Source organism: Passer domesticus, chromosome 17 (genome assembly GCF_036417665.1).
Source record: "Passer domesticus isolate bPasDom1 chromosome 17, bPasDom1.hap1, whole genome shotgun sequence".
Classification (NCBI taxonomy): Eukaryota; Metazoa; Chordata; class Aves; order Passeriformes; family Passeridae; genus Passer; species Passer domesticus.
The window spans coordinates 1,551,635-1,564,316 of record NC_087490.1 but is presented as its reverse complement, the minus strand read 5'-3'; the positions used below and the strand labels follow the sequence as shown (position 1 = coordinate 1,564,316).

Sequence of the window (12,682 nt, the reverse complement as noted above, 5' to 3'; positions counted from 1 at the left end):
GCAGGAGACACAGCACAGTGAACACTCAGAGACACATCTGCCAACGTTTGGCCCCACCAGCCAAACCACTCACATTTACACACCAAGGGAGAGCCCCATTTGAAGAGGGATTTCAGGCCACATTTGGCTTTCACAGGAGCAAAGAGTCAAATGGAAGCAAGTGGTTTTTAAGGCTTCAGCAAACATTTCAGCACTTCGATCTAAAGCTGTATCACACCTAGAATTACAAGTTTTCAGACAGACTTTATAAATAGTTTGATGCCTCAGACTTGCAGTGAGCAGAAAATGGTGTGCAGAGCTTTTGTAATTGTGCCTTTATGATGTCTTGGGATTACACCAGTGAATTTTCCAGAAAGTTTGTGCTCACCTGTGCAAGAACACCTGCCAAGCAAACTCCCATTGCAGCCTCAGTGCCCAAACCCCTCAGGCTCCAAGCCTTGTTCCAAGGCACCTTTGAGTGGGAAGGGACCTTAAAGCCCATTCAGTTCCATCCCCTGCTCTCTGGGTAGGGACTCCTTCCACTATCCCAGGCTGCTCCAAGTCCCATCCAACCTGGCCTTGGACACTGCCAGGGATGTCCAGCTGCTCTGGGCACCCTGTGCCATGGCCTGCCCACCCTGCCAGGGAACAATTCCTAATTCCCAATATTCCATCCAGCCCTGCCCTCTGGCAGTGGGAAGCCATTCCCTGTGTCTGTCACTCCAAGCCCCTGTAAAACAGTGTCTCTCCATCTGTATTGTTGGACCTCCAGGTCCTGGAAGGTCACAATCAGGTCTCAAGGTGTTACACATGACCACACTTTGCACAAGCCACACACTGAGGTCAGAAAGCTCACTGGACCCAGCTCACCACAGAGATTCTGAACCATCAGCTCCATCTGAACATTCCTGATACACAGGACAACAGAATTTGACCGTAGCCAAATCTTTGGCTACAATCCCAACACAAACAGCAGTTTCTGTTCATTTTCTCCAGTAAATTTGTAAATGAGAAACAATTTGTCCCACACAGCAATCAAGTAATTGGTGAGTAGCACAGAGCCAAGTGCCAATACCTGCTCTCTAGGATGGGCTGCAGACAGACTTGGTTCACTAGGATGTGAAAAACCTCTATCATCTTCTTTCTGGAGTGTGAAATCCTCCTCCACAAATCAGCAAAAACACTTCAGAGAGAGCAAAAGACACTGTTGGTGTCAGCACAAGAACCTGTAACACACCTTTATGCCAGAGTTAATCCTCTAGCAGAAGAATTTCATTAGGATGATCATCTCCTTGCTGCAAAGACCAGATATTAGACACATTTCATGGTCATTAAGGAAAATCCATGCTCCAAATAAAGCTGCTTTCAATCCCAATTGTTCTGGCAGCTCCCCACACGAGACCCCCACTGTACCAGCACAGCCTGTGCCTCACAGTGAGACTGAGCTACATAGAGATATCAGTCATGTTCTAACACTTTGTTACAATTTGAATGCACCTCCCATCAAATTCCTTCTTACACAGCACTAAAAATGATTCGTCACCCCACTGCCCAGGAAAATTTGCTATTACAGAAGTCATCTCTTCAGAGCCCTTTGAAGCAGCATAAAAAAAGCCAGGCTCCTCAGGGATGGGTAAAGCAGCATGAAGTGAATTTTTAACTAAGCCCTGGGAAGTCTCACTGAAGATCCAAAGGAAGCCTTTGCAGGAATTCTCACCTGTTATCTTCATAATGCCTCTTCTTGATTGCAGACTCCAGCTCAGGAATTGCCAGTTCATAAAATGAAGCTAATCTGCACAAAGGGGAACAAACCTGTACCTGTCAGCTGAGGTTCCAAAAGTCATTTGCTAAAAGGCAGAACAAATGGCTGATTTCATGAAACCCTCCTCACCAGCAGTACCCATGAGCATCACCTCATTTTGGTATTTTTGCCCCAGAACACAAGCAAACACACCACAGAAAAAGAGCAGCACTCTAAGGAAATCACAGACAGGTCTTTGAAGAGGTAGGAAAGCATTTGAGAAGCATCCTGGTGCTGATCAGAACCATCTGCTCAACCCAGAAAAACCCTCAACACAGATCTGCATCCTGCAAAGACCCAACACTCTCAGAATCACAGAAACCTTCACGTTGGAAAAGCCCCCTGAGAGCACTGAGTCCAACCATTCCCAGCACTGCCAAGGCCACTACAGACCATGTCCCCAAGTGCCACATCCAGCTGGCTGTGAAATCCCTCCAGGGATGGGGACTCCACTGCCCTGGGAGTGGAGACAGCCCTTTCCAGGAAGAAATGTTCCCCAAACCCAGCCTGAACCTCCCCTGGCACAGCTTGAGGCTGTTCCCTCTCACACCTTGTCACCCTCTCCCAGCCACTCAGCTTTTCCCAAACCTCACTGAGGTTTCTGGCATTCTCTAGCATAAAACTTGGGCATAACAGCAAAGGCATTTGTTTTCAGACCTTGAAGAACTATTTCTATGAAATACTTTCTGCATCCCTTGCTTTGGGTCCTACAGCAGGAGTTCCTTTTGTCCATAGTTGGTCCCTCTCCACCCTTCCCAGAGAACACCCAGTACTGTTCAGCTGACTGGAAATTGTCCTGGATGCCTGGCTCTAGGATCACTCCTAGACAACAACAGACACAGCACAGAAAATCCACACATCCCTATATCCAGGTATTTATTATGCTGCATCCCTGTCAGAGAGAACCCCGCAGCCTCTGCATCAAATTTGTCTCTTCATCTAACAATAGGACAGGACACAGTGGCACATTCAGTATTTTTACATGGCCAGGACAAACTCTCTCTGCACTGCAAGACATACCTGTAACAAAACTCGTGTTTTTGGAAGGTCTGGCAAGCCAAGGGAAAGACATCAAGAAAGGCCCAGAGAGTTGTGCAGGTGTCACATAAATACAGCACAATGTCCTTCAGCTCCTGAGAGGGAAAGAGCAGTTACTGAGGGAAGAGCCAGGCAAGTTTTCCCAGCAGGGACACAAAATATTGGGGCCAGGCCTCTTCCTAACTGCACAGAGTCTGTATCAACCATAAACCTGCTACAGGGTCTGGGGGCAGAAACAACATTTCTCCCAGAACTGCTAATGTTTGTTTAAAGATCTGTAATGCAATCCCAACTGTCTGCTTTCATCAAAGATCCTGGGAGATTATAAGAACCCTCACCAGACCCTGCTCTGGACAGTGGCTTTGCCCTCAATACACCCTCCACACATGGAATTTTTCCCCACGCAGCACTTCTCATGAAGCACTGCACAGAAACATGGGAATCAAAGGGAACATGGGAAACATGGGAATCAAAGAGATGTTTTCAGCAGTCTGGTTCAGGGTAAGCTGCATTTCCAAGGCTGCTGAAACAAACTGAATGACACACTAAATGACAGTTTCAAACTATCACTTACCAATAAATCATAGTTTGAACTGATAGTTTGGTCCCACACAAAAACTGAAAAATTAAGGTTTTGCAGAGGACCCATTCACTGTCTTTGTACAGCCCCCAGCACATAAACTCCTCTTAATTAACTGCAGTTAAATTACACTGTTGTTAAAACACACATTTCTGAAGGAAAAAAAATCAGCTCTTATGACCTCCAGGGTTAGGGGGAGACTCCTGTCAGATATTCTGTTACATTATTTATAAGCTGGTGAAGCAAAAAAGGTTTAAAACTATCTGTGTTCCAAAGGATATGGTAGAAATGAATCAGCTCATGGTGGAAAGGTTTTATCATCATGTCCCAGGACAAAGAGTGCAACAATGGCACAGAACCACGAGCTGTAGGAGCTTTTGGGAACAGAATGATCCTCTGTGGTCTGTTTAGCGTGCAGGAATACAGAGAGGTCACTCCTACCTGGAGGGGCATGTTCCCTGCAGTCACACTGACTTTCTCTTCCAGTTTCTGGGGCTCAGCAGAGGCCCCTTCACACTGCAAACCACACTTGTGCAAAATGTTGTTGAACACCTAAATCAGGAGAACAGGGCAGTGTTAACAGACAGGAGCCAGCACTGGGACACAGCAGAGAAGGCCAGAAGATGAAGGAGTGTGGGAGGGAAGAGTAATCAAGTAATAATTTTAGATAAAGGTTCAAAACATCCCTGACACACATTAACAAACTAGGAAAAGGTAGAAACAGCGAAGTCAGGGGAGGTTTAGGCTGGATGTTAGGGAAAGTTCTTCCTCAGAGGGTGGTCAGAGCTCAAGGAGTGCTTGGACAATGAGTTGGGGTGCCTGTGCAGGGCCAGGGGTTTGGCTTGACAATTCTTGTGGCTCCCTTCCAACTGAGGATACTCCATGATTGCATTAAACACATTCTGCCCACCTACAATGTTCCCTTTCCACTCCCCAAGCTATGCCACATTTCCAAAGAAATCCCAGCAGGAAAACAGTACCTGGAGGACAGTGGGCAGAGTTTCATCAAGATCACTGAAGTAACTGGGCTGCTGAGTGAAGATATTTCCTGAAAAGGGAAAGGAGAACATTTCCATCGGTTCAGACATTGATGCTAACGAGCAAATTTGCAGCAGAAAATGGTACTTGTGTTAGTGCTGACACCCCCAGACACTTACTGACCATGTGGGACACAACCCACCCTCACTCCTGAGCTCATGCACAGGCCCTGCTCCCAAAAAGCTGATCCATCAGCTCTCCAATGCCACTGGAGATCCAGCAATGGGAATATGCTCATCAGAGCAGAGCAAATGAGATGTCAGATGATTCACGCTCCAGGGGCTGAATCAATGAATAATGCAAATACTATCACTGAACAACCCCAGCTCCTTTATTTGACAACTGGAGTTGACTTTTAATTACTGATAACAGTTGAGCACACACCAGGAGATGTGCTGCCGAATATTTCTTAAAGGTAATGAGGCTTTAGTAACACCTGCTATTATATTACTAGGACTCCATTATCTGTACAAAATACTCCACTGAGTAATGCCATACCATAAATCCCCACCAAGCAAGCACCAAGGCTCCTATTTTCCTGGGAATTACTGTTCAGATTATGAAAATTAAGAGTTCTCCAGCAAGGACAGAGCTATGAGACAAGTTTCAGATAAATCTGCACCCTGAGAAGAACCTCAAGTTTCTGAAGTTATGAATTACACACCAGAACTGCTCACACCATTACTGTCATGACATAGTGAAATAATCAGGTGAGCAAATCTTTGGTGACCTGCATGCAGCATGACTGTGTGGCACTCCAGACCATAATTCAAAGGAGGTTTCATTACTTAGGTCTCTTTTGGAATATTTTAAGACCCAGATAATCTAAGCTTCACATCTGAAAGGGAAGCATCTATCTTGCCATGCCTGCTTTCCATCTCTGAGGCTTGACAGAGGAATTTAGAGCAGAAGCTACTGAAAAAGGATAAAAAGATTAAAAATGCAAAGGTTTATCTAAGATTTTCTGTCTGGAAATCTGTCTGCACCACATGATCTCTAACACTTTTCATGTGAGTGAACTTGGAAATGAGACAAAAAAAACTACCAAAGAAATGGAAAACCTTCATCCCACGAGCTGCAGACAAAGTGGGTTAGAATTCAGGAAGAGCTGACTTAATCCAAGGGTAGATATTCTTTCACTCAGGTGATGCTAAAGACTGGGAAGGGAGCACAGGATAAACAGAGAAGCTAAATCAATGTGCTCCATCTCCACCCCTCAGCATCCATGTTCCTCCCTGTGTACTCACCACTAAGGCTGTGTGTACAGACACAGAAATCCAGGGATAAGCACAGCTTGAGCAAGGCTCTGAAGTGTTTGTGGTTTGGAAGCTCTGGATACATCAATGGCTGCACTGAAGTTTCAGGTTCTCCCACTTCCCACAGCAGTGATTACCTCACACTGAATGTTTCACTTGGCTCCCAGCTCTGGGAACAGCAGCACTCACAGCTGGACTGTGCCCATCTCCCAACCCTCCTCACCCTTTCCCATCTCTACCAGGGTTTTACAGAGCCCCACATTCCTATTACAAGGGCTGTGGACAAATTCAATTGGCCCAGGAAACAACTGAGCCTAGGTTTATGTCTAACAACATGAGCCTAGCTCAGGGCAGCAGTGCAGGACACGAAGCTTTCCTTGGAACAAGCAAAGTGTCCATAGAAAAAGAAAAGCACAATCTGGTCTAGAAATGACAGATCTTAGGTGCTACTGAACAATTAATTTTCAGAGCAGTTCCACTGGTATAAACCCCAGTAAGTCACTTGTCATATAAGCAAAAGCCTAAATGTAGCAAGTTGTTCCTTGGCTTTTACTGACCAATCATCTTCTGGAGCAGGAGCCCATTTCCTTTCCCAAAAAGGACACAGAGATCCAGAATCTTGGGGATATCGAACAGGAAGTTATTGTAAATAATTTTTCCAAAGACAGAGGGAGTGATAAAATGATCCTACAAAGACAGAAAAAAAAATAATTTAAAGGATAATCCAAATCTTACTTTGTAGTAACTCCAGCATTATAATGGCACCTGTAAAAAACATCTCTCAAAGGTGTATTAAGGAATTTATTTCATAGAAGGCAGCAACTCTGCTTGAAACAGCTTCTGTGGAGCCATCTATTCCCACAATCCTGTCCCTGCCACACCAGGCACCCCACTGATCCCTTCACCAGCAGGTGAATTAATCTACCTAAAAGTTTCACAAAAAATCTCCCTACAGGTCCCCCCAGTTCCCAGCCTGACACCAGAACAGCTCAGGAGCAGGAATGAGTAACCAGGCACAGGGAGAGCCTGAGGTTCTTGCACCCTGGGAGAGCAGAACCCAGCACCAGAGACCACAGAACCAGGGACAGGCAGGGAGAAACCCCAGAGCTGCAGCTCTGCATGCTGACTGCTCAACACTGGGCCAAGACTCATCACACTGAAGGCATTTCTTACAGAATTCTGGATGAGAAAAAAATCATTGTCTGACAATGAGAAAGAGGCAGTTGAAATGTGATTTTGGATTTTCAGAAGCCCGGTTTGCTGGTGACAGCAAATGTTTTCAATCCCAGTGAAAGGCAGGGCACATTCTCCCTGCTGAAGCAGAGGATGGGGCTCAGTGCTGGCCAGGTTCCCTTTCCAGAACTCCTGCTGACTCCTGCATGACAATGGACTATTCATTCCCTGCAGATCACTCAACTAGAAAATGGTTTCAAATGCTGGCCTGCCTCTTGAGTGGTGAGGTTTAATCAGATCCTGCAATGAATGACACCACAGAGGTGTCGGGTACTTCTGCTGAAGTGGTGCCAGCTGCAGGCTCCAGCATTCCTTCATCCTGCTCCTGTCCCAGTCCTCCACTCCCAGGCCTTTCCCCCAAAACATCCTGAATGTCACCAGTGTGATAAGCAAGAGAATCAACACAGCCCTAACACATGAGGAGATCCAGTGATTGCTGAAACACAAGGTGCCTTACTCATCCTGCCCAAAGGCCTGGTGAAAATCCCATAGCTCCAGATGGGAGTTGCACTCACACAATTAATGATGAGGATGTCTTTTAATTATAGAAGCTCAGAATGGTTTGGGTGGGAAGGGGCCTTAAAGCCCATCCAGTGCCACTCCCTGCCATGGGCAGGGACACTTTCCACTAGCCTTGGTTGCTCCAAGTCCCCTCCAACCTGGCCTTGAATACTTCCAGGGATCCAGGGGCAGCCACAGCTGCTCTGGGCACCCTGTGCCACCCTCACAGGGAACAATTCCTCCCCAGTATCCCATCTGACCCTGTCCTCCGGCAGGGTAAAGCCATTCCCCCTTGTCCTGTCCCTCCATCCCTTGTCCCCAGTCTCTCTCCAGATCTCCTGGAGCCCCTTTAGGCCCTGGAAGGGGCTGTAAGATCTCCCTGGAGCCTTCTCTTCTCCAGGCTGAATGCTTGATGATGCCAAGATAAAAGTAATTTAGAGAGATTTCACTGTATGTCCAAAACTTGGGGCAAGTTCATGGAGACACAAATATTGCAGGAATTTTGTGGCACCACGTGGCCCTGAGGGAGTGAACACTTGGGAACTGGTGGCCTGAAGAGCCTGTTCCACGTGGCCACACAAAGGCCACCGTGCTCTCTCTCCTCTTACCATGACATACCCAACCGCTACACATCGATAACCTGCCATTACTCAGGAAGGAGATGCAAGCAATCAACCAAGGAATCACTGCATAGTTTGGATACTTTGGCTCTGAGTGTTATCATCTCCACGCTGAGAACACAGCTGATAAAATCATCTGGGAGAGGAATGTCGTGCCAGAAGGAAAATCATTAATTTCTCCTTTTTTCCTAAATCACACAGCCTGGAGCACCTGCAAGGCATGGGAATATTCACCTTGGACTCCTTGTGGGTAGACATCCTGAGAAAGGTGAGGAAGACATTGCGATGGAGGCATTTCTGCAGCTCATGCACCTCGGGGTGGCAATCCCACAGCGCGTCGAACTTGCGAGGGGCGGAGCGCAGGTAGGAGTCCAAACACTTCTGCAGGCTCTCATCAAATATCACCTGGCACAAGGAAAGGCAGCAAAACGGGAAGGAGGGAATGTCACACCTCAAACGTTGTGCTCCTGAGCAGCCCAGTTCAATTTAAAGCAATCTAAAACACTCAGGCCCATGAAAAGGACTCCCATATCCATCAAATACAAGCCAACTCTTAAAATTCTCAATGGAAAATCCTTAGGGAAATACTTTCTTTGCATTCTAAGGCACAGTAATGGAAATTAAATGTTTCCTGCATGACATAATAAGCATAAACAAATCTTTATGAAAATGATGTAAGGCTCATGGCTTTTACATCACCTAGATGTTTACATTGTATCTTCAGAAAAAAGGCAATGATTACCTGGCACCAGAATTTTTCATGAGGCAGAGCCAGAAGCCAGTTCAGGTCATCTGCAATGAATTTTGCTCTCTCCAGGAATTCCTCCACCAGAGCAGGGTCTCTGATGGCAGGAGGGGGTTTGTACAGCACAAAGGACCGATCTGCTTTAACTTCTGGGTGCTGCAGAAAGTCAAAAAAACCACTGTATTAGAACTCCAGACCAAGTGACAGCAATGCCCAGTTACCATCTGCTCAGGATTGAGCAGATTCCAGGAAAATTCCAGGAAACACAAAGCTACCTTTTAATACAACCTCACATTATAGAATCACAGAATGGTTTGTGTGGGAAGGGACCTTAAAGCTCATCCAGTTCCACCCCTGTCATGCACAGGACACCTTCCACTGTCCCCAAGCTCCATCCAGCCTGGCCTTGGGCACTGCCAGGGATCCAGGGGCAGCCACAGCTGCTCTGGGCACCCTGTGCCAGACCTCCCCACCTTCACAGGGAACAATTCCTTGCCAATATCTAACCTAAATTCAGTTTGAACCAATTACTCCTTGTCTTGTCACTGTTGTCCTGATAGCCAGAACATTCTGTTCCCTGGTAACTTCCCACTCTCTAGCCTTTCAAGGCAGTGGGTTTGTATCTTTCTTTATGAGCAACAATTTCAGATCTTGATAATTTAGCAGTTGTTGCTCCTTGCTTTCTCTTAACCAAAGCCTGACAAAGCAATCCTCCCACACCATCAAAACAAAGAGCAGGAGCTTCCTGGCATGCCTTTGAACTCTCTCTTTTTCCTCTGAACTGGTTCTTGCACAATACTCCATGAACTCAAACTGACACAACCATCAAAGACACACTTTGCTACCTTTCCCAAAGGTTACTGAACAGGCTTTGCCCACATACACCCACCCTGAAAGGAGAATTCAATGAGCAGCAGGTTTGGGCTCTGCCTCATCCCACATGTGTGCTCAGGGTAAAGCTCCTCAGGAGTGAGCAGCATTGACAGTCCCACTCCTGCAACACACCCAAAAGGCTCTCTCCAGGCCTTATTTATGGGAGAAAAGGGTTTCTGTGGGTTGCATTTTCTGGTTTCATCAAGCTGTAGGAACAAGGCATGAATCCCAGTGCCACAGTTCGGAGCTGAACTTGAGGCAGAGCTTGCAAAAACTCCCTGAACATCCCTCCACTGCAGCAGAGGTTACAGACTCAAGAGAGGGAGTTGTGCTGGGAAAACACAGCCAAGTAGTCCAGATGTTGAACACAGTAAGTTTAGGTCTCGTGTTTTGCGTTTTTCTTACGGTGGGTAAATGAAATCTCAACTATGTGAACACATTAAAAAAACCTTTTAAAAGGCAGGCTGAACAAATCTCACAGGATCACCGAATCTCCTGAGCTGGAGGGACCCACAGGAATCATCAAGCCCAGCCCTGTCCTGCCCAGGCCCCCCAACAACCCCACCCTGTCCATCCCTGGCAGCGCTGTCCAAAGGCTCCTGGAGCTCTGGCAGCCTCGGGGCCGTGCCCATTCCCTGGGGAGCCTGGGCAGTGCCAGCACCCTCTGGGGGAAGAACCTTTTCCTGAGCTCCACCTAAACCGCCCAACACAGCTCCAGCCATTCCTGCCACAGACAGGAATCCAATCCCAGACCAAGCCTCAGTATAAGACAATGATTTATTGAAAGCTGTTTGGCTTTCAGGAACAACAGAGCTCACCAGTGCTGGTAGAGTTCTCAGCTTCCCTGTCTTGGGATCCCTTTCTGTCAGCTGGAGCTCGTCCAGAGGCAACGCTGGCATCCTGGTGGCTTGTTCCTGTCCTCAGCAAACAAAAGCAGCACAGGATGCACTTTACAAGGTCAGCCAGGCAACAGCAGAACAAAAGAGACTGCAGCCCTGCTGTAACACACACACACTGGCTGGAATACATTTATGCCCAGCAATTTATACCCCACCAAAATGCCAAATTCTGAGGGAACCTGGACATGTGTCAGAGGAAATCTGGAATGTGGTAATAAACTCTCATCCCTGTTCCATACTGAAAGGCCACAGATATCTTCTAGGACAACAAAACACATTTGGGGACTATGTTTAATATGGAAATTAGATATTTAAATGGGGTTGCTGAAGAGCTGTGCTGAACTCTGGCCTTTGCAGCCTCTTTCAACACTTGCAGTGTCTCTCCTGAGAGCACAAACTGCAGGGACCTTGCCTATGCTTTAAAAGAGTATTTTTGGTGCCTGTGTGTAGAATCCCACAGCACTCAGCCAGACAAGGGACACAGGCTGAGCCTACAAAAGCCTTCCCCATTCCTGCCAATTCCCACGTGCTCACAAAACCAGAGCTTCATCTTCAACAGCATTTGTGGGCTCAGAAATGTTTCTTCCTGAGAAATGATTAACTTTCTGAAATTAACTATAAGTTAACTATAAATATTAGAGTAACTCAATAGAAAGAATGTTATGGGCCCTGTTAAAACGTTCAGACTTACAAAAAATGAAAGTTGAAGGTCAAAAGTGCTTTTGAATTCTTTAGGGGGTTATGAGTTCTGCAGAATGGTACAAAAAGTTATGCTCTTATTAAGAAAGTCACACATCTCCTCAGATCCATGTTTAATTGCAGTCACATCGCCTGGGCTGAATAACAATTAAAACAAGAGCAGTGTCTCTAAAGCTGAACAACTCTGATTCAGGAGTGGGGTCATGGTTTAGACAGCAAATGAAAAAATAGCATTTTTCATTCCATAAATCTGGCACCTATGGATTTAGGCAAAAATTCTGTAATCTAACAATTTAGAGCTCAATTAAAATAATACAGCAGAGCAACAGCAAGACCCACATCTTAGAAAACTAAAAATAATTCTGTCTTTTCGAGGAGTTTAAAAATTAGAATGTTGACAGGAGCAACTATTACTTTATGATGAACAATTTCTTTGGGGGAAAAAAAACGCAAAACTTTTTACCAGAATAAGCCAAGCTGGCTTTCAGTTCAGTTTCATCATATATTTAATTTGGCTTTGAAAATTTTTAGTCATTCTGAAAGCTGCACAAAGAAATGTGTGTTTGTAACACAGTGTCTCATTTCAAACCTGGAAGGTACCAAAATCTCCAGTCCAAGTCAAAAACATCCTGGAAGAGACAAAAGCCCTGCCCAAAAGCTTGTTCAGCTAGAGAAGAGAATAAACCTGATTCTCATGTTTTGGGTTTTTGTTTTTTTTTTTTAAGTATGGGATAACTTCAACAGAGAATTATTCCTGATCACTCTCAGAAGCTTTTCCCCCCACAAAGAACTCTGGTCTAAACCACAAGCCCACGATTAATCTGTCGTGCCTGGTCATTTCAGGTACAGTGGAAGAGCCAGACAAAGAACACGATGAACCAGGGAAACTTATTTTCCCATGGAAATTTATTTTCTCAGCACCAGAAACAATCCCTGCCTTGCAATTCCCACTGATGTGCACATCCATGGAGACATCCAGGGTGAGGTGATGCTGCTGAGGATGAGGCAGCCACCCCAGCACAGCTGGCACAGGGAATGTGCAGCATGGATTCATGGAATGGTTTAGGTTGGAAGGGACCTTAAAGCTCATCCTGTCCCACCCCTCACCACGGGCAGAGATTATCCCCGGGTTCTTCAAGCCGGGTCCAGCCTGGTCTTGGGCACTGCCAGGGATCCAGGGGCAGCCACAGCTGCTCTGGGCACCCTGTGCCAGGGCCTGCCCACCCTTCCAGGGAACAATTCCTAATTCCCAATATCCCATCCATCCCTGCCCTCTGGCAGTGGAAGCCATTCCCTGTTCCTGTCCCTCCATCCCTTGTCCCCAGTCCCTCTCCAGCTCTCCTGGAGCCCCTTCAGGCCCTGCAAGGGGCTCTGAGGTCCCCTGGAGCCTTCTCCTCTCCAGCTGAGCACCCCCAGCTCT

The 12,682-nt window shown here is 46.5% G+C and overlaps 1 protein-coding gene across 5 annotated transcripts in view; it reads right to left on the bottom strand.

Moving 5' to 3' along the window:
• Positions 1–12,682, bottom strand: part of ASCC2 (activating signal cointegrator 1 complex subunit 2) — a 34,174-nt gene that overhangs the window by 11,459 nt on the left and 10,033 nt on the right. For 3 of the 5 annotated variants that reach the window (XM_064392593.1, XM_064392594.1, XM_064392592.1), the window contains exons 2-10: positions 10,483–10,578; positions 8,789–8,947; positions 8,281–8,451; positions 6,250–6,379; positions 4,379–4,446; positions 3,840–3,950; positions 2,801–2,913; positions 1,697–1,771; positions 1,055–1,162 (exon numbers count right to left, since the gene is read on the bottom strand). In XM_064392593.1, coding sequence (XP_064248663.1) covers positions 1,055–1,162; positions 1,697–1,771; positions 2,801–2,913; positions 3,840–3,950; positions 4,379–4,446; positions 6,250–6,379; positions 8,281–8,451; positions 8,789–8,947; positions 10,483–10,563 — 1,016 coding nt within the window. In that variant the 5' untranslated portion in view covers positions 10,564–10,578. Of the gene's footprint in view, positions 1–1,054; positions 1,163–1,696; positions 1,772–2,800; positions 2,914–3,839; positions 3,951–4,378; positions 4,447–6,249; positions 6,380–8,280; positions 8,452–8,788; positions 8,948–10,482; positions 10,584–11,254; positions 11,312–12,682 lie in introns of all 5 variants that reach the window. The other 2 variants (XM_064392590.1, XM_064392591.1) reach the window with 2 other exon arrangements.